The sequence below is a fragment of the Numida meleagris genome, chromosome 1 (assembly GCF_002078875.1).
Source record: "Numida meleagris isolate 19003 breed g44 Domestic line chromosome 1, NumMel1.0, whole genome shotgun sequence".
Taxonomy (NCBI): domain Eukaryota; kingdom Metazoa; phylum Chordata; class Aves; order Galliformes; family Numididae; genus Numida; species Numida meleagris.
Genome location: NC_034409.1, coordinates 175,316,799 through 175,340,764, shown reverse-complemented (window position 1 = coordinate 175,340,764; position 23,966 = coordinate 175,316,799). Strand labels below are relative to the sequence as shown.

At 36.4% G+C, this 23,966-nt stretch overlaps 1 protein-coding gene across 4 annotated transcripts in view; it reads left to right on the top strand.

The window, feature by feature from the left end:
• Positions 1-23,966, top strand: part of TNFRSF19 (TNF receptor superfamily member 19) — a 53,462-nt gene that overhangs the window by 5,915 nt on the left and 23,581 nt on the right. For all 4 annotated transcript variants that reach the window (XM_021379361.1, XM_021379391.1, XM_021379382.1 and 1 more), the window contains 4 exons: positions 5,533-5,613; positions 6,310-6,420; positions 14,882-15,060; positions 17,071-17,156. In XM_021379361.1, the coding sequence (XP_021235036.1) occupies positions 5,548-5,613; positions 6,310-6,420; positions 14,882-15,060; positions 17,071-17,156 (442 nt within the window). In that variant the 5' untranslated portion in view covers positions 5,533-5,547. The remainder of the gene's footprint in view (positions 1-5,532; positions 5,614-6,309; positions 6,421-14,881; positions 15,061-17,070; positions 17,157-23,966) is intronic.

Genomic DNA, 23,966 nt, shown 5'->3' with positions numbered 1-23,966 from the left:
AATCTCAGGCTTGGACCATCTGTAAAGTGTTGCTTAAGTCAAGGAAAAATGTCACCCCGTTACATCTTTGGCACCATATTTTGCACTAATTTCTGATGAATAGTAGTCTGTTTTTCCATGCTGAAGAACATGAGTGATGAGCTATTTTGCATCATTTTATCAGCATGGATTGGAAGCATCACTTGCAAGTAGAAAAACTAGGGATGAATTATGCAGATCATTCTCAAGTTTTGCTGATTGTGCCCTACTTGATACGCTGGAATAAAATGCATTCTGTAGATACTGCATATGATGGTTAAGATACAGTAGTGATGATTTTTTTGAACTGAGGGAAGAAATTAAATCATTATTGTTACTCTTGCAAACTTGGGTGCTTCAGTTACCATGACTCAAAGCATATGGAGTGCAAGTATTTCCTGGCTATGTGCAAACCTCCTTTCTCTCTACTTCCAGACTCTAATAATTGTATACAAGTTTCCTATAGCCAGTGATGTTCCAGCTTTCTATCTGCTATCTCTGACTTAACTATCCACACCTAATTACTCTATAAGTAATTCCTTAGCTTCTTAATTTTGTACAATTTCATGCCTGGCCATTTCCAAAAAGTGTGGGTTTATTCAACAGAATATTTGAAGTGTTGAACAGTATTTTTTTTTTGCTTCTCCATGTGGGTCAACTCATAGCAGCTGGAGCAAATGTAGTCAGACAAGACCTTGTTTACTTTACAAAGGGGAAGAGTACAAGAGTTGTGGGCAGGGTGTAAAGAGAAGGTGTTCTAGAGGCATGAGACAGAATAACAATGTGCAGCTTTGTAGTGGAAGTTCTTGTCCCTAGCTTGTTCCCTTTGTCTCTATCATTACAGCAGCGTAAGTACTTTCCCTTCTCTTGTTTCTTGCCCGTGGGGCACTGACTCTGCTAAAGCCATCTGCCACTCCTTGTCATTTTATTGCATGAAGTTGACAGCTGCAGGTGGGAAGCAGGGTAGTTAGAGGGGAGCAGAGATCCTATTCATTGGATGCCAGAGACCTCTGTTGGCAAGATAACATGATTATATTTTCAGTCCTATTTCCTATGCAGAACTAAATAGAGTATTCTTTGTCAGTGTTATGGAAAGCATGAAAAGTGGTGGTCAAACACGAATGTCAAATCAGTTATGGGACTTAGAGGATCTAGAAAATTTAAGCAAATTCAAAGTTGGAATCCTTCACCCGTTATTAAGTTTCCCTTACAAAGTAGATGGTACTGACTTCAAAGTTTCCATGTCTGTATGTGTAAGAAACTTGGTGGTAGGCTGTAATTTAATCTTGCTGCCTTGAGTCTTGAAGTGGTGCATCTTTCATAGTGAAATTTCTCTTTTTTGTAGGGGAGGAAGAAATATTCCTTGATGAGTAGGCTTTGAGTGGGTCACCACTCCATCTCATTTCCCTGAGCAGTAATGTAGACATACATTTTGGAGGACAGTGCATTGCAGGATCCCAGGAGGCTGGAAGTTATTCCATTTTTTATTTATTACACATTATTAACTTTTGGTTTAACATTGCCCTCTTTATGCAAATGCGTAGTAGCCCCTGCACAGTCTTGTAACTGTAATACAACCACATTTCTTAGTGGGGGTTCTGTGTATTGACTTCAATATGTTATCACTATTATTCTTATTTGATTGCCGATATTGTAGAGGCAAAACATTCTTCTCATTACTCCTTACTTGAATACAGATGAATAGCTTGTGTCCAGTTTGCATCAGCATGCTGGCACTTGGTATCAAGAGAGAACAAATTTACCCATTGGCAAACTGCTATTAAGTGCTGCAGTGTCTGCTTTTTAGTTGGGACTTATAACAAAACTGAAGGCAGAAACAGGAAACATCAGCTGGCAGAGTTATGTCTCCTTTGGGATTTGCTTTCAATACAATGATTTATTGATGTGCCTTAACCATTTGTATTATTTTTATTGAAGTGTTATCATGAAAAGTAACTTTTTTCTGTACTCTTAACTCAGAGCTTTTTTTATAGTATTTACAAGTTGTTTTATTTTTCATATGTTATAGCTGGTATATTGTCCTTGTGGTTTTGGTTTTTTGTTTTGCTTTCTTATGAGCGCTTCCGCAATGTAATACCACTGGCATTCATACATGTCTACTAAAATGATTTGAACATGTTTTGGAGTTACTAAACCTGCTCAAGAACACCAAAGTTTAAGGTCCAGAGTTCTGTAACCTTATTTGAAAGATTTGATTATGAATTTTCCAGAGGATATCTTGTATCACAGACTTAAAGCTGCGAGCTTGCACTGTGTATGTCATGAGTCAACAAATTTGAAGTGTGCCTAAGCTCTGTAGATGAGTTGGAGAAGCCAGTTCTAAAACACTTGATTTTTGTAAGCTTACTCTTGGTTTTGGAACTCCTGATGATTGCAAGTGTTGGATTTGGCAAGAGTGTTATAAAGGCAGTAGATTTTTCTTTTCAATAGAAAATATTTCAGAGTTGCAATAAAATTTCCACACCTAAATCAACAAAATGTGTTTTAGTACAGCGTGCTTCTCCATACGCTTTTGATGTCTTAAATCTTTGAGGTAAATGCTATAACAAGGTTATCTTATAACAGGTATGACAACTTCAGAAGCTGAGATACAGAAATATAATTTACAGTCAGCATGACCAACTTGTTATTCTGTACCACCTACTATTAAGAAGTGACATTTGTTTTATAATCCAACTCTGGCAACAGAATATTGCAAGAATATTGCAAACATAAAAATGTCATTTGCTTGTTTCAACATTGATTTTTAACAAATTGCCTATATTCTAAGAAACTTTATTAAAATATTAAATTTTCAGTTTATTACACATTGGAAAAATGTATAAAATGAATGCAGCTTCATTACATAAAGCTAATATAGTTTAATTGCAGCAGTATGGCAAGTACTGAATCTCCTGGCCAGTAAATCAGGCTGTTCCCAATTTCCTTTTTTTCTATACTTCAAGTGACTTGAAGTACAGTACAGACTGTTTAGATTTTGCTGTTCCTTCATATTTTAGATCATTAGGCTTACAACAGCTCAGCAATACAATTTCTGTTGATAATGCTGTATGCAACTTGACATAAACAAATACAGTTGTTGTAGTAAATTTCTTTTTTTATGTCACCCACCTGTTTCTACAAGCAAAGTAAATCTTCAAATTTAAAATAAAACATCCTTTAATTCTATAAAGAATCCTATTTTAAATACTTTGGCAGTATTCTACGTTATTGAATTAGAACAGTTATGTTTTATATTCCTTTATATTATTGTTAAATATAATTAATATCAACTCATTCAGCTTCGAATATTCACTTGATATTCCCTCCTAAGCAACTCCGTTACATTTACAACTTTATTCTAACTGTACAATCACGTGAAGCTCCACTTTCTATAGCAGTTAAAAAATTGTGTGAAGCATTCAATTATTTATTTTTCCTACTGAATACCATTATGTGATATCAAGAAGTCAATAAGACTTTCTTTACTTTCAGCATCATTCTTTGAAGTAATACTTAAGTCTTTCCTGATACTTTTTTCCAGGTCACTAGGGTGCAAAGTCTCACAATTTGTCTTCGGTCTAATCTAGTTCGACTTTAGCAGATCCTCAGTTACTAATCAGGCAGCAGATATGATGTGTGTTTTTATACGTCTTGTTCTTTCCAAACATAGATAAGAAATTTTTTTTTGAAACTTCTGTTTCTTTAACAGTATTTCTTACTGTCTCTGTCCACTGTTTGGTCTGTAATATTACTTGGTGGTATGTCATCTTTTTACCCATGTTGACATATATAATCTGATAAATGGCATTGACCCATAGACCGTTAGCATCACTAGGTGAGAAAGAGCCATAAAGATGGAATCTTGGCTTTCCTGTAGAGTGTTGCCTGACAACACATCTCTGCCTGTTCTGTCCTTCCTGGGCAGACTTCAGATTTTTTTTTTTTAGACTTCAAAAAAAAAATAAAAAAAATTGAATCTTAAAATATATCAGCAGTGCCACTGATGTACACTTCCTTATTAATTAGAATTCGTTAACTAGGGTTTTCATGCTGGAAAATGTGAACTCAAGTGTTGTAACACTTGATATAACACTTCTTACAGCACTTGATTTGTGCTCATTATGGTTTTTGCATTTTCTTATGTGTGTTATGCTTGTTAAGTTCCACATCATAAAACATTTTGAAGCCGTCCTTAATCTTTTTCCTTAACTCTTTTCTTATGTTTGGGTTCCATCCTTTCATTTGGCAACGTATTTTACTTCTAAATGATAAATTTGTATTATCTTATATTTTAAAAGCATAATTAAACATCATTCTTTAAGTTTTGAAGTAGGTGAATAATACTTAAGCATTATTTTTCACATAATCTAGGTGTAATATAATCTATTACTGTCATATATTGTAAGCAAGCTAGGACCACATTCAAATAGAATTTTACATAGGCTGAATTTACTTATTCCTTTCTTGTTGCTGTATAGCATGGATTTCTGCACAAAATGCTACACTAGTATTTCTAGTTTACTGACGAAGACAAAAAAGACTGGAAATGAACATAAACTCAAATAAATAAAATGAAATGAGAAGAAACTTTCTATTGGCCACATACAGCTTTGTGAATGATTGTAGGCATGTGGCCCAGACTAATGATTTGTTAGTCTAATAAACCAGAAACCCTAACCTCAAGTCAGCATTTACTTTCTGTAGCAGTTTCAAGTTGTTTCCCTTTATTTATTTATTTTATCATTTTCTTGTTAACACTTCTTAAAGTAATTAAGCCAGGCTTTATGGGCTTTCCTTTCCTCTTTCTCTGAGATTCAGAGAAAAATTATCAGAGGTAGGATACAATTTGGTTATGCTGTTTGAAATGACCTGTATAACAGTCTTTGCCTACCTGATCATAAATGATCATTAACACGTTTTAAGAAGTTATTCTCCTTAGGTGAGAAATAGAAACAAAGCCTATGTATGCCTCCAGTCCATTGCAGAGTCCATTTTGCTCCACATTACACCACGTGATCAGCTGTGTGAATGAAAATTCACATGATCAGCTGCATCCTGACTGTTAAGTGGCATGCCTGAAGAAAATGATTTTCTGCTGACCCTGCGCTTAGTTTGTGTCTAACAAGCAAGCAAGATATGTTAGGGGTCAACATCAGGTATTAGAAAGTACAAGGTCTGCAGATGTTGAAGTTCTCTGATCTAGACTGGTAGCACTTTATTAAAATTAAGAATTAAGGCTATAGAAACTTTATGTATATTGCCTTATCTTCTTAAAAAGGACAACATTTTTTAACAGAAATATAACTCTATTAACTACATTTATTGTGTGTTTATGTATATATTAAATGTAAATATGTATGTGTTTGTGTTAGTTACTTAGCTTCCTTCAATCTATCAAAAGTATTTTAATACTATGAATAGACAGCTAAGCTAGAAGATGTGTGCTTGATTTAAATTTAAACAACAGTGAAATACAATAATTTTTTTTCTCCTTTTTTTGTGGGGGTGAAGGTTTAACTGTAAGAAATGGATCCTAAAGGATTACAAGGAGAAGACAAATTGAAGATGCTTATAATCTTACTAGCGTATTTGGTAAGTATATAATTTATTTTTATTCTAAGGTGAATGTTGAAATAAATGATTATATCAGACATAGGAGTAGTGTCTTTTGTATGTAACCACTAAGTCTTGGTCAGATCATGCACTTAGGCACCTTTGAAAGCAGAAGTTGAATTCTCTCTCATTTGGCCCATTAAAAATAGAAATAGTGGATTTTAGGATAAATTACTAATAAAGATTGGAGGTGGCTTTTAAGTATCCAGAAGGTTTGAGTGACTTGAAAATCTCTAAATATGTATGCTTAAATGAAAAGCTTTTAGCTTATCTACTCAGTTGTAACAGCACCATTTAAAAAAAAAAAAAAAAGACAGAACAACACATCAATGTAACATGACGAGCATAGAGTTAATAAATGGTTGTGCATTTTTCATTATGTTGAGGAACTTGCATTTGAACAGTTAAGTGGTCTGACTTTCCACAATAGCTAAATATGAGGAAGGTCCTCTAAATCTTGTGTAATTGTTGGAGTTCACTGAGTACTGAAGACCTTTAAAATTTAGCATATTCATCAACAAAATCATTTATTTTCACTGCCACGTTTAAAGTTTTTGATAATGCAGAAAATCAGTTTTTACGATAAAAACATGATTTCTCTGACTTAGAGTTTATATAAATAATACATAAATCAGAAATAAAGTTAATCTTTCTTTGCTTTCATTTTTTTCTTAGCTCAACAGGGTAATTTGTGAGACTGGAGATTGCAGAGAACAAGAGTTTAGAGACCACACTGGGAACTGTATTCTCTGCAAACAGTGTGGACCTGGAATGGAACTCTCAAAGGTAAGCATATCACGCTTTCTTCACTTTACTTTATTCCAAAAAATGCATTTACACGTGTGTCTCTAGTAATAGATGCATCTATTATGTGAGCTTTTTCTGATGTTTTGACTTCTGAAACTTCTTTGTTTTTTCAAGGACCATGTTTTCTGATTCTCGTGTTGTGAAATTTTCAGTTAAGTTAATGATGATGCCATTAACATAGTCGGCAGTACCTTTGAGGACCTGGATCAAGGTTCTTTAGACCAGCGGGGTGATAGGTGAGCAGTGTTTTCAGTAGCTCTGTGGTTGCAGCAGATTGCTGTGCTGGGTAGCTAGTTCAAGTGAGGCAAGTTCCTTTATTTTACAGCTTATTAATGCTATAAATCTAGTCCATATGTAAAATAACTAAGAAGGCTGAAGCTGGAAAAATATATGGTGATATGTAGAAGGCCGTAAAAATTTCTTGTTGGTTCTGTAGAAAAAGGAAGATTGTTATGGTGAGGTTTGTAGTTGTGTTTTAAAAGAAAAAGTAACTAATCTCTTCCAAAAGGAAATCTGTGTGGAAGCTTTGAAGTTAGCAGGTTTTTTTTAGGAGTCCAGAAGTGGATCAATAGGGATGAATGATGGTGAACGTTACAGACTGGGATTCACTACATCTATGAATTTTGCTGGATTTTTTTTCCAAGATGACATTTAAGTCTGAATACACTGATATGGGAGATTTTAATTGTTTTCAGTGCAGAGAAAGTAGATGCTGTGTATGAGTAAGGATAGAAAATGAGGATGTAGTTGAAACAAGAAATCAGAGAGGTGAGAACCAAATTAATCATGAGTCTTGAGGAGGCTGAATGCTCGGGGAGAGCAGATGCCTCATGCTAGAAGTGTAAAGATGGTCAGACAAAAAAAAAAAAAGAGAAGATTTGAACTAACACTGTGAAGTACAAGCAGACTTCTCAACCTTGTGTGCGGCACTTGCACTAGTGTCCAGCAACTATATCTACATCTTGCCAGTTAGTGTGAAACTGTGGGCCAGATTTAAGTGTGCCTTCTAATCTGCACCTAATAGTTGAGGCCCTAAAGCAAGAGGGAAATGGCTGCCCTGTTCAAGACCTCTGCCTTTGCATGCGTAAGGGCAAACTTTGTATTCCACTTGTACTGTGAGTGTAAAAAGGATGATAAAAGTATAATTAGGGTATTATTTAGGAGCTGTGAAACTTAATTTTCAAGGTTGCTTTTGTAAGTATATTATTACTACATAGGCATATTTTGTAGATGTGAGGGTTTTTTTAACATGAACTTTTCCTGTTGTTTAAACACAGATTTAGTAAGAAAAGAAGCTTTCAGCTTGTTTGCTTTGTGTTTCTTTCTATGTGCGGCTCTGAAAACAAGCACAAGTAACATATTGCAGTTTTAGGGTGAAGAGATGTACTTGAAGAAATTCTTATTCTTATTAATCAGCAAAAGGTGGTTGCCTTACAAAGCACTGACAGGTCTTCCCCATCTCTCCACATCTTGTTGCTAGCATTCAATGAAATATTTAGATTAGTACTTTAGTGAAGATTGCTTTCTATGTTACACAGTGTTAGCTAGGGTTCAGCCATATAAATAATATAGTTCATGTAATAATTTGTAGATAATTAATGCTATAAATGTGGTTTTGTTTGGACGTTTGCTAGATTATTTATTTATTTGATCAGACTTAAATTTGAGGTGTGAAAGACTGGGGAGGAAGGAGAGTAATTTAGAGATATTTGTGAATATGAACTCTCTAACAGCAGTCCTTGTGAAGCAGTAGCTGTAGTCCTAGTGTACATTGCTGTGACATACTTACCTAATTGCCAAATTAAAAAAGAGCACAGAAACGAATACCTTCACTAATTACTTATGTGTTAGCATTTATTTATTAAATTGAAAGTAAACTATAATAGGAAGGTTATAGTTTGCAGTAGTGTGCTATTTGTGTTATATTTTTAACTTTTTTCTTAGTCTGATAGTTCTGGTTCTTGACACTAATTCCCCTGAAAAATATAAATGCTTAATTGGATTTCAATATTTAAGCAACCACTTCCCCCAGACATTAATAGGCTCCAATGTACTGTTTTAGTTGATACCACATTGGAACTGAAATTACTGAATAGGTTTTGCTCAAACCTAAACATGAGTGACAGAGTAACTTCCCTTAGAAATAGATGTAAAACTTTCTGTGAATCTTGGTGGAGGATGTAATGCTGTGATCATTGCTGAAATGCAGTTGAAAAAGCAGCCTTGCTGAACTACAGCTTGAAAGAACTAAGTATTTGAAGTCAAAGGTCAGAATACAACGGAAAAAGGGGTTTATGGTATACTTGAAGTAATTTGCAGCACACGACAGAGGCAGTGTTTGCTTTTTTAATAATTATGCTGTACTTTAATAAGTTTCTAGGTGATTATCACAAATGCCTGCTGTTTTCCTTTCCAATATTCTTTTCTCCTGTTCAAAAGTCTCACAGATAAAACTAGTTGTGAGCATGACTATAAATCTAAATATATAGTAAAATACAGTGGTGTCAGTGTGGTTTTCTTCTGTTTTGCTTTCCAAAAACGTTTCAAGAAATTGACTGACAGGTTCCAGATGAGTACTATGCCTTGACAAATACATTGCTGCTGAATTGTCAGCAACCAACTTATTGCTTACGTACACACGTGCGTGTACTTTCTTACTTTGCTTCTGTAAAACTGAGTATATGATGTTACAGAAGTCAATACTAATATGCTGTTACTTAATCATGATGTCTAAAAAAAAAAGAAACACCACCAAAAAACAATGGAATTCTTATTGTGGATTTGCAAAACTCAGTGAAATCAGCAGACCTTAGTTGTTCTCATGCTTAAGGGAAGCCACAGTGACAACTGAACATCAGACTTGCAAATTGTATGTGATGCCAGCTGTACAGATGACTTAAGGTATGGTTAAAGCCTAATCAAGTCAGGACCTGTATGAGTCCAGTCTGTTCCCATCTTGCCCCAGATACACTCAAATGTATTGTAGACTTGCATCAACGGTATGGATAGGTGGGCAGGATAAAATTCCCCTTGCATAGGGTGTATGTGTACGTACATGTGTGTATGCATATATATTTGTAGATAAAAATACAGGATTATTACAACTATTAGGGTTTTTTGTTGTTGCTGTAGTATATAAGCATTTCATAATACCTTCCTAAATTGGAGGCCTCATAGGCCTCTAGAGCAGAAATCAACCTGCCTGGGGTAATGTGAGAAGTATTTGGTTGAACAGTGTCTAATTCTAGTTGCAAACTTGTGCTTGATCTGTTGGATTAAGATTCCTGCCTGTAACAGACAAGCAACTTCAAGCACACTTCTTGTGCGAAACAAGTTTAAAAAACAAAACAGCACTTGCGCGCACACACAAAAAACACAAAACCCAACTTATTTCATTGAACTATTTCTGGATCTAAACTTTTAAATGGCATAGAGCTGCACCAGGGGAGGGTCAGGCTAGGGCTTAGGAAAACGTTCTTCACCAGAGCGTGGTCGGGCACTGGAATAAGCTCCCCAGGGCAGTGGTCACAGCCCCAAGCTTCTGGAAATAAAGGAGCATTTGGACAGCTCTCTCAGACACAGGATTCAAATGTTGGATCATCCTCTGTGGAGTGAGGAGCTGAACCTGATGATCCTTGTGGGTCCCTTCCAACTCGAGGTATTCTATGATTCTGAGTCACGCTGTAGCCAAACTATTCTTTTTAGCTTTTATTATTTCACTTTAATGGGACTCTTTTTTTCAAGAATGTTTTAAAAGTAATTATTTCTTTAAAATAAGAAAAAAATAGTATCCCTTCAACATTTCCTTTTTTGACTCCCTACCAACCATTAGAACTGCTATAACAGCAGCTTTTCTAATGCTTCACTGGCACAGGCTGCCCAGAAAAGCAGTGGATGCCCCATCCCTGCAGGTGTTCAAGGTCAGGTTGGATGAGGCCCTGGGCAGCCTGATGTAGGGGGAGGTGGCCTTGCCCATGGCAAGGGGGTTGGAACTGGATGGGCTTTAAGGTCCCTTCCAGCCCAAACTATTCTATGATACCGTGATTATCTTACAACTGGAATCCACTGTCCACTTTTGTTCATTGTATTTTTATACAGTACTTTTAACATGTTACAATCATAAGTAAACCACATTTGTTGTTCTACCAATTATTTCAGGTTGTGTTCAAGAAATGTTTAGATATAGCGTTGAGAGACATGGTTTAGTGGGGTTATTGGTGGTAGGTGGATGGTTGGACTAGGTGATCTTGTAGGTCTTTTCCAACCTTGCTAATTCTATGATTCTATGACATGGAAAGGAATGAAATCATCAGCTCTTATTCTCCTCCTGTTTGTTTGCTTTTGTTTGTTCACTAAAAAAAAAATAATCTGTGTCCTTCACTTAAAATTTTGTCCCTAGAGGTAATGCTTATGAAGGCCTAGAAATACTGAAATATCTTGCTTTGGTGTGTTTTCTGATTGCTTTTTTCAAGAGTGCTTTCTTCTGGGGGAGAGGAGGGGGAGACAAAAATTATTGTATTGATTCAGAAAAGGAACTGTTTGCTTCCTACATTACTTCAGTTCTCATTCATTTAGTGAAAAAATAAAGCATAGTGGAGGTAAGAAACTTGTTTAGTATCTTTTATTTTTTAAGTGATCTCAAATTGATATAGCTGTTTTTTATCCTATCTTACCAGTATAAATCAAACCTGATACATGACTCAATTTATGTAAATCTCATTTAGCACTGAAAAAATAAATGGAGGTAGTTTGGTTTGCACTAAGACATAACTATTTCTTGAAAACATGCCCATTCAGAAGTGAGAAGCTTAAGTCTTTCTAGTCTTTTCACCATAATTTGCTTATACATGCTTCCTGCAACTCTCTGTAACTCCCATGTATTTACTTTACTCTTCGTATAGAATTGAAAAATAATCCATATCTCAGCCTCATAAAGCTTATATCACAACTCAGAACTTAAAGTGCAATACTAGATTTTGTCAACAGTTCACACCTGAGGTTGTAGTTCAGAAACATTGAACTGACAGGTTTTGACAGTGTTGTTTTCTCACAGTGCATTGCCCGGGCATACAGTTGTGCCAGTGCAGTAGATTCTTAGGATGTGCTAGAAAACAGATCTCTCAACTGATCACGGTCACTCTCATGATCAGATTTGCAGTTCAGTCTCGCACTCAGTTGGGTCAATCGTTAAGGAAGGACAGTGTGCTTCAGGGAAGAAAAAGCACAGATGAAAGGGAGAGAATGCCTTAAGCCAGTATTGTCACCAAATGGATGATGATAAATACCATCACCAGGAGGATGTTGCCTGGTACCATTGATGGCAGCACTGTAAGGGGGAAATGGAAAGGAAAGAATGGGTTAAGTGTACTTCACAGCCTGCTTCACAAAAATAGATACAAATGTATCTATTTACCTGCTCTTTTTTTTCTGACATGAAAAAAATAGTATTTGTTTGAAATCCAACTAATGGAGGTTACAAGCTTTTCCTCTTTTCTGTAGTCCTGAGGTGAACTACCACAGGAGATAAGCACTTCTTTCAGAACATGGGTGGGAGAGCAGGAGGAATGAAGGGAGCTGAGAACTATTCAGTTCTCATCAGCCATATACCTTGCCAACTTTGTAAATACAACACTAAGAAAACTGATGCACGTCAGTTTTGCACGTGTACTGATAAAAGATAAAAAGTCAGTTGTTTGTCTCTTTGCTGGACTGATAAATTATGAAGTCCAAAAATTCAAAAGATTTAAATCCATCATCTAATTAATATCCTTCAGTTTAGGGAATGCAATTAATTATGAGTACAGATCTCTTTGAAGTTCTGCCTGGATTACAAGCTTAAATATTTATTTGCACCTGCCAGGCAGCTAACTACCTCAAATATTTTGTGAACAGAAAAAGCACATGAAGTTGTAGTTGTTATGGATCACATCAGCAGAATTCCTGGCAAACGTTAAGTCGTCTTTGAAAAGACTGGAGATGCTAAATCCCTTGGGCAGAAGATTTCTTTATATTGCATCCCCCATTTTTACTGCTTAATAGTAAACCACTCCAGGTTAAAAAAGATCACTAAGATTTGTCTGTATACCTAACTACAGCAAAGCGGCTCTGTTCGATCTAGAAGCAGTTTACCAAAGCTTGAATACTTTGGGTGAATGAGTTAGCAGTGTTTAACTTTATTTCCTGGTGTTTGCTTGTTTTTAATTGGAAACTTCAAAGGCAGTCTGGAAAGGGAAACTTATAATCGAGCAAATTTAATTCTTATTTTTGAAAATTTCTAGGACTTGGAAGGGACTGTTTTCAAGTGATTTACCGAAAGATCCAAACATACAAAGTTTGTCTGGGCTATATTGCATATTTTATAACACTGCTATTTGAATGATCTAATCAGAAAGAACATAGAATAGAAGGAATGTGGTAAGGAATAATGAGAGTCAATGAAAATATTTATTTGGAGTTAGGAAAAGCAAAATGTTGTAACAGAAGTTAGTCCGGTTCTAGTCCTCAGTGGTAATTGTGCTTTTGTATGAAATCTTGCAATTGTATAAATGAAATTGAATACAGTGAGACATTTTTAGACAACATAATGGTGACTCTAGCAGTTCTATTTTGTTTTGACATTGATTCCTAGCAGAAACAAATAGGCTAGGAATTAAATGGTAGGAAAACATTCTGTGGCTGAAATCAATTTTAAAAAATGAAGTATTTGTATCTGTATTTGCACACTACCATTACTATGGGCGATATGTTGGAGGAGGAGCATGCTGTACATTTTATGAAACTAATATGCTTTCTTTTGTATCACCGTCTGTCTCTTCCTTAGTATGAAAAATAATAGCAAAATATTGCATTTCAGCAAAAAAAAAGTAGAAAAAGTTAAAACTTATTTCTAAATTATACCTTCTATTCATTCTTAAGTTCATGGATCTAGAAATGGAAGAAAGATATTTCATGTCCATTTGTAGTTGCTTTCTTAGAATATTCATTATGTGTGTACTTGACTGCTTATTCTCTAGCTGACAGTACTTTTTTCTAGTTTTCTTTAAATTAATTCTTAGTGTGTCCAGGAAAATGCATCTTAAGAGGTTATTTCTTTCTGATACTTTATCTTATGGTTGCAAATCTGAGGCACTAAAAACACATATTGATTAAGTCCATCACAGATCAAATTTCATAGATGTTCTCAAAATAAAGCCTTGGAGAATCCTGCCTGCATTTGTGAGGCTCAAAGCCATTTACAGCAGGAGGCTTGCTTAGATGGGTGTCTGGAAAAAGTCATTTGTGTGCATGGAACATGGATGCTTTGTGGAGGAAATTGGTGGAAACCTTACCTTAAGTTGTCCCAGTTGAAGAACTCCTGCAGTTTTCCCATTGGGAATTTGCCCTATGCTTCCACTAAGACTGCATGCTGGAGAAAGAGGTCCTCATGTTGTCTTTCCCATCTATTTCCTTCCCTGTAACACCTTTCCAACAATATGTTGCATCCTTTTGGCCTTTGTGTTGTGCCACTAATGCATTCAGTCAAATGACTGCAAAAAAAAAATTAATAGGATATTCAAATGGGAAAAGTAAACAACAACTCCTCGTGACTTAAAAAAAAAAAAAGTGACAGAAAAATGAAACAGATTGATAGTTCTAGATAATGAGTTTGTAGAACTCGACCCCCAAAGTGTTACACATTGTTTGGTACATTGTTTCTCTTTGCTGCCAGTCAGTTGTATCTTGCATCCTTTTTCAAATGAATGGAGAGAATTTCTTGAAATTGGTGAATAACCAGCCATAACAGTATTCCCTATGTAGTCAAATGTTATGCATCCCTCTGATCCCCAGAGCTATTAATTTTTTTTCTGACAGGTTAAGAACTGTTAGAACTGGAGTGGGTTGAGTTTCTGAAATTCCTAATGGCTAAGCAAAGTTTCGTGCCTAGCCAATGGTCATTAACCAGCTCTGTTTTATTTGGTAACAGAAATTCTAAGCCTTTGAAGATCAGTACACGCTATTCAGCAATTAACTTTGTTCACCTTAACTATGAACTTTGATATCAAAGTGCTTCTTTGCTGTATTTGTAACTGAGTAAGTGCCTTTATACTTCACTTGTCCCAGTTTCAGCACTTTCACATGACTGACCTAATTAAAAAACAGACAGCTCAATAATTCTACCATAAGCTAGTAATAATGAAACTGTGGGAGTCCTTGAAGCCCTTTATCATTCAAATACACAGTGGTTTCTTGAATAAAGTGGATGACTAAGTATTACTTATAGAAGTAAGGGAGATTATTAGCAGTGGAAGACACATTTGAACTTGCTGAATGGATTGCTTTTGTCTCTAGCAAGACTACTCTCAGTAATAATTATACTAGGTCTTCATTTTATCCCAGCATTCTCTTCTTGTTCATGCTTTCAGTGACTGAATAGCTTACTGTTGCTTGTTAATCCCTACAGGAATGCGGCTTTGGATATGGGGAGGATGCACAGTGCATGACGTGCAGGCCAAACAGATTCAAGGAAGACTGGGGCTTTCAGAAGTGCAAGCCTTGTCTGGATTGTGCGCTAGTTAACCGTTTTCAGAAGGCCAACTGTTCTGCCACCAGCAATGCACTATGTGGAGACTGTTTACCCGGGTAAGGCCATTTCTGAAGATGAGACTTGAACAAATTCAAAACTTATTTGCACTAAGAAAAGATGAATGTTTGGGTAGATTCTTTACGTACGTATGAAGGACCTATGTTTTACTCTTGGCTTTGCCATTAACTTTTTGTACCATCCAAGCAAGTAATTTCAGAATTTCTGTCTTAATTCTCATCTGTCAAAATAGTCTGATAAATATCTACTTGATTTATTAGAGAAATGTCTGTGCAATGCCTGACTAAAATACTTCCAAATGTTGTTACTTGTGAATTCCTTCATTGTTTCAAAATGTTTAGTTTGTTATAACAGACATTTACCTTCTTGAAGATTGATCACATTATTTGGTTGACTTTTTCTCCTCTCCTTGGGTCAATGTATAATAGTTCTCATACATGCATGTTTTCAAGACTAGAGTAGTGATTTTGGGTTCATGCTCATGAATTTCATTTACTATTTTGATAAAGTCATAGAGCATGATCCTGGCTGAAAAAATCATTAACGTATCTAAAGGAAATATTTTGGAACAAATTATAAGCGTGGAGACTCAATCAAACAGCTATGTTGTAAGTTCAGGAGCTGTGCTTTGTTTGTTTGATCTGGTCATCCCAGATCTTTGTTGCTAATCTTTTCCATTTAGAGACCTTGAAACTTAATTCTATAAAAGACTATTCTATACATTGTGGCCAAGTTCCACTGTTAAAAATGCCTGCCATGAATTTGTTAAAAGACATTTCATGCCTTTTTTAGCTATCAGTTGGTAGTTTAGGTATAGATTATGAGAACTGATTTGTAATTGTAGCAGCTTTTATAATTTCAGGATATGTATTTCAGTTATGCAGATGTAGATATACATAACAATTTAATTTTTATATTTACTTACTTTCAAAGCATCTACCAATTACCTCAGTGCTGTTGAAGCTCCTCATATTATTCCTCTCAAGCCAGAAGTGAGGCCTTTTCATTTAATAAACAATTAGTAAATCTTTGGTAACTAGTAATAGTTTAAGTCACAGTTTATGATTAAATGTTACTGACAGTGACATCTGAAAAGGCCTAAAGCCAAATGATTGATTATGTATTAAACATGCAATAAGAACATATGTATTGTAGGACTTATTTGGCTGTTAGACAGGAGACAATTTTTTAGTGGTGTAAATTATATAAGCTATATTTTTGCAAGATGGAAAAGGAAGGAAAAAGGAAGCCTGAATAAAACATGATTTAGGGGTAAACATAAATTGTGGGGCCTATGCTTGCTTCCCAGTATTCTGCTCTAGATCCATGTGTTGGGTACGTGTTGAGATGACAGCCGTTAACACAACCTGCTTTTACTGGCAGTAAGGTTGGAAACACGGCTAGAGGAATCATGGATTTTCTGGTCTGAACCTTATGAGGAACAGAACCGTAGAACACAGCACCACTTATATACCCCATCTGTCAGTTTAGATGCTGCCTAAGAGAATGGATACACATATAGTATACAGCTGACCAAACTAAAGATTTACCTACTATCTCTCATAAAACATATTGGTATCTGTTTTGCACAGATTTCCAAATTGTCATTTCCTATTTTTCAGCTTCAAAATGATCCAGTGACTGTGTCAGCTACAAACAGATATCAACAGATAATAGCAGATTTCATTCGGAGTGAATGATCACATTGGCACCTCCAGTCTTAGAGTCTATGAAGCTGTTTCTATTCATGTTGTTAGTGCAGAAGTTTCTTGAGCAATTGGAAAGCTGTTTGGTTTAGCTGATATAGTTTTCATACTTTAAAGGAATTTTAATGTTACTAGTTTAACATAAGTAAAGTTAGTACTTCCTTTTTAATGTGCCGCTACAGAAAACATTTTGCTAGGTTAATACTGTGGCTGATTGGAAAAAAAGCCAGACCTACTTGATTAGGAAGGTATTTTAGATAAGTTCTTGGTACAACAGTATGACATCATTCGAACTTCTGTGAGAAAGATTTTGTCGCTATTAATTATTCCTGTATTTTCTAGTTTTTATAGGAAGACCAAGCTTGGAGGCTTTCAAGACATGGAGTGTGTTCCTTGTGGTGATCCTCCTCCTCCCTATGAACCCCACTGTAAGTGTTCCTCACCTACTGTTGGAGGATAATTAACTTTTAGCTTTAGAATGTCTATGTTGAAAGTCTAACAAAAAAAAATGTTGTTGGTGTTAGTGAAAAATTCTTTGCATGGCTCATTCTTCTTTTTTGTTAGTGAATTGTTTTGTGAATACTTTTGAGCAGGTCCAGCGCTGTTGTTACAGAGCTATATGACCAATCACTGGAGGATAAAACAACCCTCTGTCGTACTACATGGTTGATTCCAGTTCTAATTAGTGAATAAAAGTTTGTGATGTGCAGAAAGAATTATTTGTTGATATCCTTAAAATAAGGTTACAGCAAAGGAGAATGGTATAGATAAATTTTATTGTAGTGTTATATGCATTAAGAAGGAAACAGGTAAGCAGTTTCTCTCTTCATTTTTGGCCAATGAGAGGATATGAATCTTCTTAAAAGGAGAGAGTCCCCTTAATCTGTAACTGCAGCTTTTTAATACTTTTTCTAAGAATGTTGGTGGTCTATATTCCATTGAGTTCTTAATAAAAGGAGTAGATTTTTCTCACTGCATTTATTGTTGTCTACTTTATAATATGAAAAACAAAACTACTTCCACATAATGTTGTGGAAAACCTTGGGTTTACTTGTGTCTTTCTGTAACTGTTATGTTTTGGGAGCTTTCCCCTCTTCCAAACAGAAGCAATTCTTTATAGAGAGAATGAGTTGTCAAGTTTCTGAAATGCATCACATTTTACATGTTTAAATACAAACCAACTATTACAATCTTTATAAACTGAAATCCTACTGTGAAGTAAAATTACAGTATTTCGCTGTGGCTTTCAGAAGACTTTAACTGAGAATTTGTCTATTGGTTTCTTGGGTCTCTAAGATAAGGTATCTCAGTTTAACAAAGTGTATCTGCTGTCTTCAGAGCAGCCTAGAAAGTTACGCCTAGAGTGGTTAGAATGAACTGAAACCTGTTTAAGAGAATTTTTCTTAATATCACAAGGGGCAATATCTCACTTTTAAACCTAAATAGAAAGTGTGCTTCCACAAGAAAGTACAAATAACGGTGTGTGAAATCCAATTTTTGAAACCTAATGCTGAAAATGCTTGCAGTTTATTTTACTAAATGTATTTTGATAGCTTAAAAATTTAAGTTTGCATTAACTGAAGTTAAATGGAGACAAACTATTAGGTGTATGGAGCAAGCTCTCTATTATAGCAGCCTAAGTTCTGATTCTCTACTTTCCTTATCTTCTTTCTTTCCACTATGAAACAGAAAGACAAATATTAGTGCAGCAAACTCTTATATTGGAGATGAAAAGGAAAAGTTTAAATGTTTTGTTTCAATGAATTAATTGTCCACTGAGGTGTGCAGCAAATTTTTTTATTTGCTTAAGAATGTTACCAAAAGGACACAAAGGCTCACAGCCCCCTGCCTGGACTAAAGGTTCATGTTAAAGCTGAGACATGGATGAAGTCCTTTCAGCACTCTTAGCTGTTGATTATTACCCAGTTAGCTATAAATCTAAATGCTTGCTTTTATCTTCTTTCTTTCTCTAGACATTTTTAAACAGATCTGGTTTAAATATTTACTCAGGAAAAAAATGAGTTTGTGAATTGCTAAAGGCAAAGTTGAAAGGATTCTATAATGAACAAGTAAAGAGAGTATTAGAGGCTAGGAGAATTGCTATCACCTTTGTCTAAACTTAAAAGGGGAGGCAATAACTTGTGTGTCTTAGGATGCCAGAAATTTAAATTCACAATTATGTAGTTATATTTTGCTTAGTTCGGGTAAATAAACTGTAAATACCAATCCTATATATAGGGAAAGCATCTAAACATTAGAAATGAAAGCATGTTTTTTAAATGACTATTTATGTTCACTTTCTAACCTGAAGCTGTTTTCTTTCAGCTGTAGATATTAAGTTCCTTCTAAATGACAGAAAAGCAATAATTTGAACTAGGAACTAGAGTGAAAACCCAGTCATCAATCACAGATGTAATTTCTGAAAAGTAAGATACCATAGCTTGTCCCTAACTGGTCTGTTCAGAGAAGAGTGATGTAGATGTGGTTTGATGATCCCTTCTGATGGTCTAGACCAGCGTTGTGCTACCCCAGTGACTATTCTGAAACTGTTCATGAAACTATTCACTAAGCTAGATTGTGGATCCATCCATAATATTAAAAACAACTACCTTATTCAGGTTATTTCTAAATCTGATGAGTTTGTTAATACCAAAGCATTTGTGCTGGCACAACTGAATGAAGGATATTCAAAAGGCTGGGGTAAGGAGCAGAAGATTTCTCAAAGATCACATTGCTTTCTTTGAGCAAGTACTGTGTTTTCTGCTAGGCTGTATTAGCAAATAAGTAAAAAATGTAATAAATCATACTCTGTTGTCTTTTGGCCACATGACGGTGGCAGATAAAACAATTGTATTGCTTCAATTTTGATCAGCTTGGCTATGTCAGGTATTCCTACAAGTGTTTCCTGTTGTATTGTTCAATTCAAAATACTGAACTGCGTCTGAATATCACCTGACTTCTCTAGCCTCTGAATAAACCTTCTACTGGGTAGAAGAACCTGTAAACATTTTTTTTTAACTGTTTGCAAAAACTGATTCCTACTACTTTCATGTTACTGTTCCTTTCCCAACCAATCTACAGTCAGTGGTCAACTCTTGCTGTGTGCAAATACACTGTAGAATTTGGTTATACAAACAAACTGGAATAACTCAGGAGATGAAGCTAAAACTCAGACACTAAGAACACTTTATAGCAAAGCCAGCATCACATTAGCACCCCTTGTACTCTAATGTTTAAAAAAAAAAAAAAAGCATAGTATGTTCAACCCAAGTCAGATTTACATCGTGATTTCTTCTGCTTTATTCTTCATGGCATAAAACAAGGAGCACTGGGAAGATTAGAGAGCAGGGGCAGGATACTATTCCATGTGGAGCTTGAGAAACTAGTCTCTACATATTCTGGGAAGTAAGTGCATCATTTGCATCAATGAGGCAGTAATGTTTTGTTGAATAAATCACAGCAGGGAAATATCTACAGTTTGATGGTAACATCGTGTGCATGTGAAATAATCTGACAAACAGATGTAAACGTGCTACTGTTTATGTCGTATGTTTATGTCGTTATGAGCCACGTTTTATGTTCTTTTCAATGATGGTATATTTAAATACAACAGTGATTTCATAGTATCATATAATGGCTTATGTTGGAAGGCATCTTAAAGATTGTCTGTGAGGGCTGCCCCAAAAGTAACACCTCCTGTTTTTTTATGTTGCCTCACGATTTCAGAGGTGGATGTTGGTGGTATGGCAGTAGAGGCTGAACCTTCCCACCCATGTTTCTTTACATTTTGTTGCTGTCTGACAGATGGCAGCAGAGGGGCAGTCTGACAGAATGGCGTCTGACATAGAAATGCATATGGAGCAAAGGAGTGGAATTGAATTCCTCCACGTGGAAAAAAATTGCACCCATGGCCATTCATTGATGCTTGTAGAATATTTATGGAGACCAAGCAGTGAATGTGAGCACAGTGAGGCAGTGGGTGGTGCTTTTCAGCTGTAGCTACAGCGATGTGAAAGAAAAGTCACGTTCCAGAGGGCCATGGAGATTTTTTTGTGTGCCATGCAGGCTCTTCCTCATTGTTGGCAAAAATGCTTAGCTAGTGGTGGTGACTCTGTTGAAAACATTGTTTTGTAGCTCAGAATTTGCTCTGTCAAATAGTGTTATTTTACTATTTGTATCTGTTGTTGCTTCCATGGAAATAAACAGATGCTTACCTTCATAGCGACTTGCATAGTTACAACACCCCTTCTGTGGGCAGGGTTGCCAGCAACCAGATCAAGCTGCCCAGAGCCCCATCCAACCTAGCCTTGAATGCCTCCAGGGGTGAGGTATCTCTGGGCAAGAACTTCTTCCTAACATCTCACATAAATTTTTCCCTCTTTTAGTTTAAAGGTGTACCCCCTTGTCCTATCACTATCTACCCATGTAAAAAGTCAGTCTCCCTCCTGCTTATAGGCTCCCCTCAAGTACTGGAAGGCTGCCATACACTCTCCCCTTTCTTTTGAGAAGTGCTCCGGCCCTCTGATTGTGTTTGTGGCTCTGGACCCACTCCAACAGCTCTGCATCTTTCTTATGCTGGAGGCCTCAGACAGATGGAGCCTTGCAAGAGTGAAGCAGAGGGGAACAGTCACCTCCCACACTCCCTCACTGAGGCAAGGAATGTGTTGAGTACCTTAGACTTCCCCATGTCTGTTGAAGACATTTCTCCCTTCTCGTTTATCAGAGGGGATACAGTCTCTTTTGGCTCTCTTTCTGTAGAATTCCTTCTTGATATTTTTCACATCTCTCACCAAATTTATTTCCATCTACACCTCAGCTTTCTTGATCCTATCTCTGCATGTCCGGATGGCATCCTTGTATTCTTCCCAGGCCACTCATCCCTGCTTCCACTGCCTGCACTTTTCCTTCTTATCATTCAGTTTGACCAAAAAGTCCTTGTTCAGCCAGGCCAACTTTCTGCCTCCTCTGCTCAGTTTCTTATGCTGGGGAATGGAGAGCTCTTGTGCTATCAGAAAGGCATCCTTAAATTGCTGCCAGCTCTGTTCCATTCCTTTGTCCCTAAGGACAGTTTCTCGGGGGATCTCATCCAGTAATTCCTTAAATAGCCAGAAGTTCACTGTCCTGAAGTTCAGGGTCCTTACTCTTCTATTGCCAGGCCTATATTCCTCAAGATCACAAACTCGACCAAGTCATAGTCACTACATCCCAGACTGCCTGCAGTCTTCTTTAATGATCTTGTCTGCATTGGTGAGCACCAGATCTAGTAACACTTCACCTCTGATTGGTCTGTCCATTATCTGGACCAGGAAGACTTCCTCCCCTGTTGTTTTCCCAGCAGATGTCTGGGTATTTGAAATCCCATATCAGGATGGGAGCCTGTGAATGTAACACTTCTTGTAGCTGAAGCAAGAAGACCTTGACAACAGGCTCCCATTGACAAGGCTGCCTGTAGTAGACCCCCAACCACCAGATATTCTTCATTGATCTGGTGTGTGATTTTAACCCCCAAGCTCTCAACATGAGGGTGTTTCTCAGAGGCCGCTCTTTGCAATCTATCCACTTTGTAATATAGAGGGCAACTCCTCAACCCCTCTTGCCCTACCTATCCCTTTTAAAAAGCTTCTAGACCTCAGCTGCTGTATTTCAGTTGTATGATTCATCCCACCTTGTTTCTGTGATAATAATTAGGTCACAGTTTTCTAATAGCACCACATTTTCCATCTTCTGCTTATTTCCCATGCTGCAGGGGAGCGGAGGCACCTCAGCTGGGCTATTGGCCATGTTGCCTTCTTTAAGGAGCCCTCCCAAATTCCTCTGCGACAAATCTGAGGTTTTTCCCTGCTGTTTCCTAATGTGACAGTGTTCATTGGCTCTTCTCAGTCATGCAGCAATACATCCCCTTCCCTCATCAAATCTTGCTTAAAGCTCTGGTGATAAGCCCAGCCAGCTTGCTGCCCTGAACATTCCTGGTCAGTTGAGTTGCATCCAGTGTCAACGTATCTGATCTCTCGAAGGTGCATCTGAGAGCATAATACCCAAAACCCTGAGCATGACAGCATCCACACAACCATTCATTCAGCTGGTCAATTCTGCCCCTTCTGCCCGGGTCTCAGTCTCTCAATTGGGAGGATCATGCTCCAGATTTCTTCAACATCTTCCCAAAATTTCGAACTTGAAAACTATCAATTTTTACTAAGATAAGGAATAAAAGTGAAGATCATGGCTTGTTGAGACAAAATGCGTGTAGCAGATTGTAATGGAAGCATCACTTTCTTATGTTGTGTCCATATCTTATCCACTTCAATATTTTTTTACAGACTTATACATCACTTCCACTAAGGTTGCAAACTCCCTACATGCTTTTCTTCTACAGATTTTTTCTTCTTTCTGTTTACAGTTTATTATTTCTGAGAATTAATAGTAAGTGTCCCAACCTACAACCGAATCCCACTCTTTAAATCTAAAAGGTACATTGTTTCAATTATGAAAGGTGCTATTTAAGGGCTAAGATCTGATAGTATTTCCTTCTTCCTGGTGGTAAATGTAGCTGATAAAGGAAAAGTAAGATTTGCTAAAAATTTACTAATTTGGATTTGTAAACTTTCATATGAATGTAATGAATATTGGGGATGTACAAGAGCTGTACTTCAGAGCAGAGTAGCTTAGACAGCACAGAAGAGAAAAAGCTAGAAATTACAGTCTGCGGGATGGTGATAAAATACTTGATAAAAAGTAATAAAGGTGGCTGGAAGCTTGCTGGTTTTATCTGTGTTCTCCAAAATACTTCAGTAAAAACAGAGAAAAAAAATCATTTTCTCAACTTTGCTGGAATTTTTGTTTGTTTCTTAAAATGCTATATTTATTTTTAAACTTGAGAGTAATTTTTGGGTGACGTTCAATTCCACACTAGCTCTTCTTCATTCATAGTAGGATTTCAGTTTTCTCTTAACATTCTTTTTTTCCATTTCCAGAAGTTTGTGATCTGAAAGCTGTAAGACTCCAGATAATGTTTTGCCAACCATTACTTTAACTTTTATTTGGTTACTTCATACAATAAAGTTTATTTTACTAATACAGAGCTGCCTTTTGAGGCAGGCATTATAATGTGCATGTAAGACTTCTATCAGCTGAAAATATATAACATGTGAAAGTGATCTTAATAATTTGGTTCTATTCCTACATGCATATCCATCTTATTTCAGTATTTTTCCTGATTTGGTGTTACACCATAGCATCTC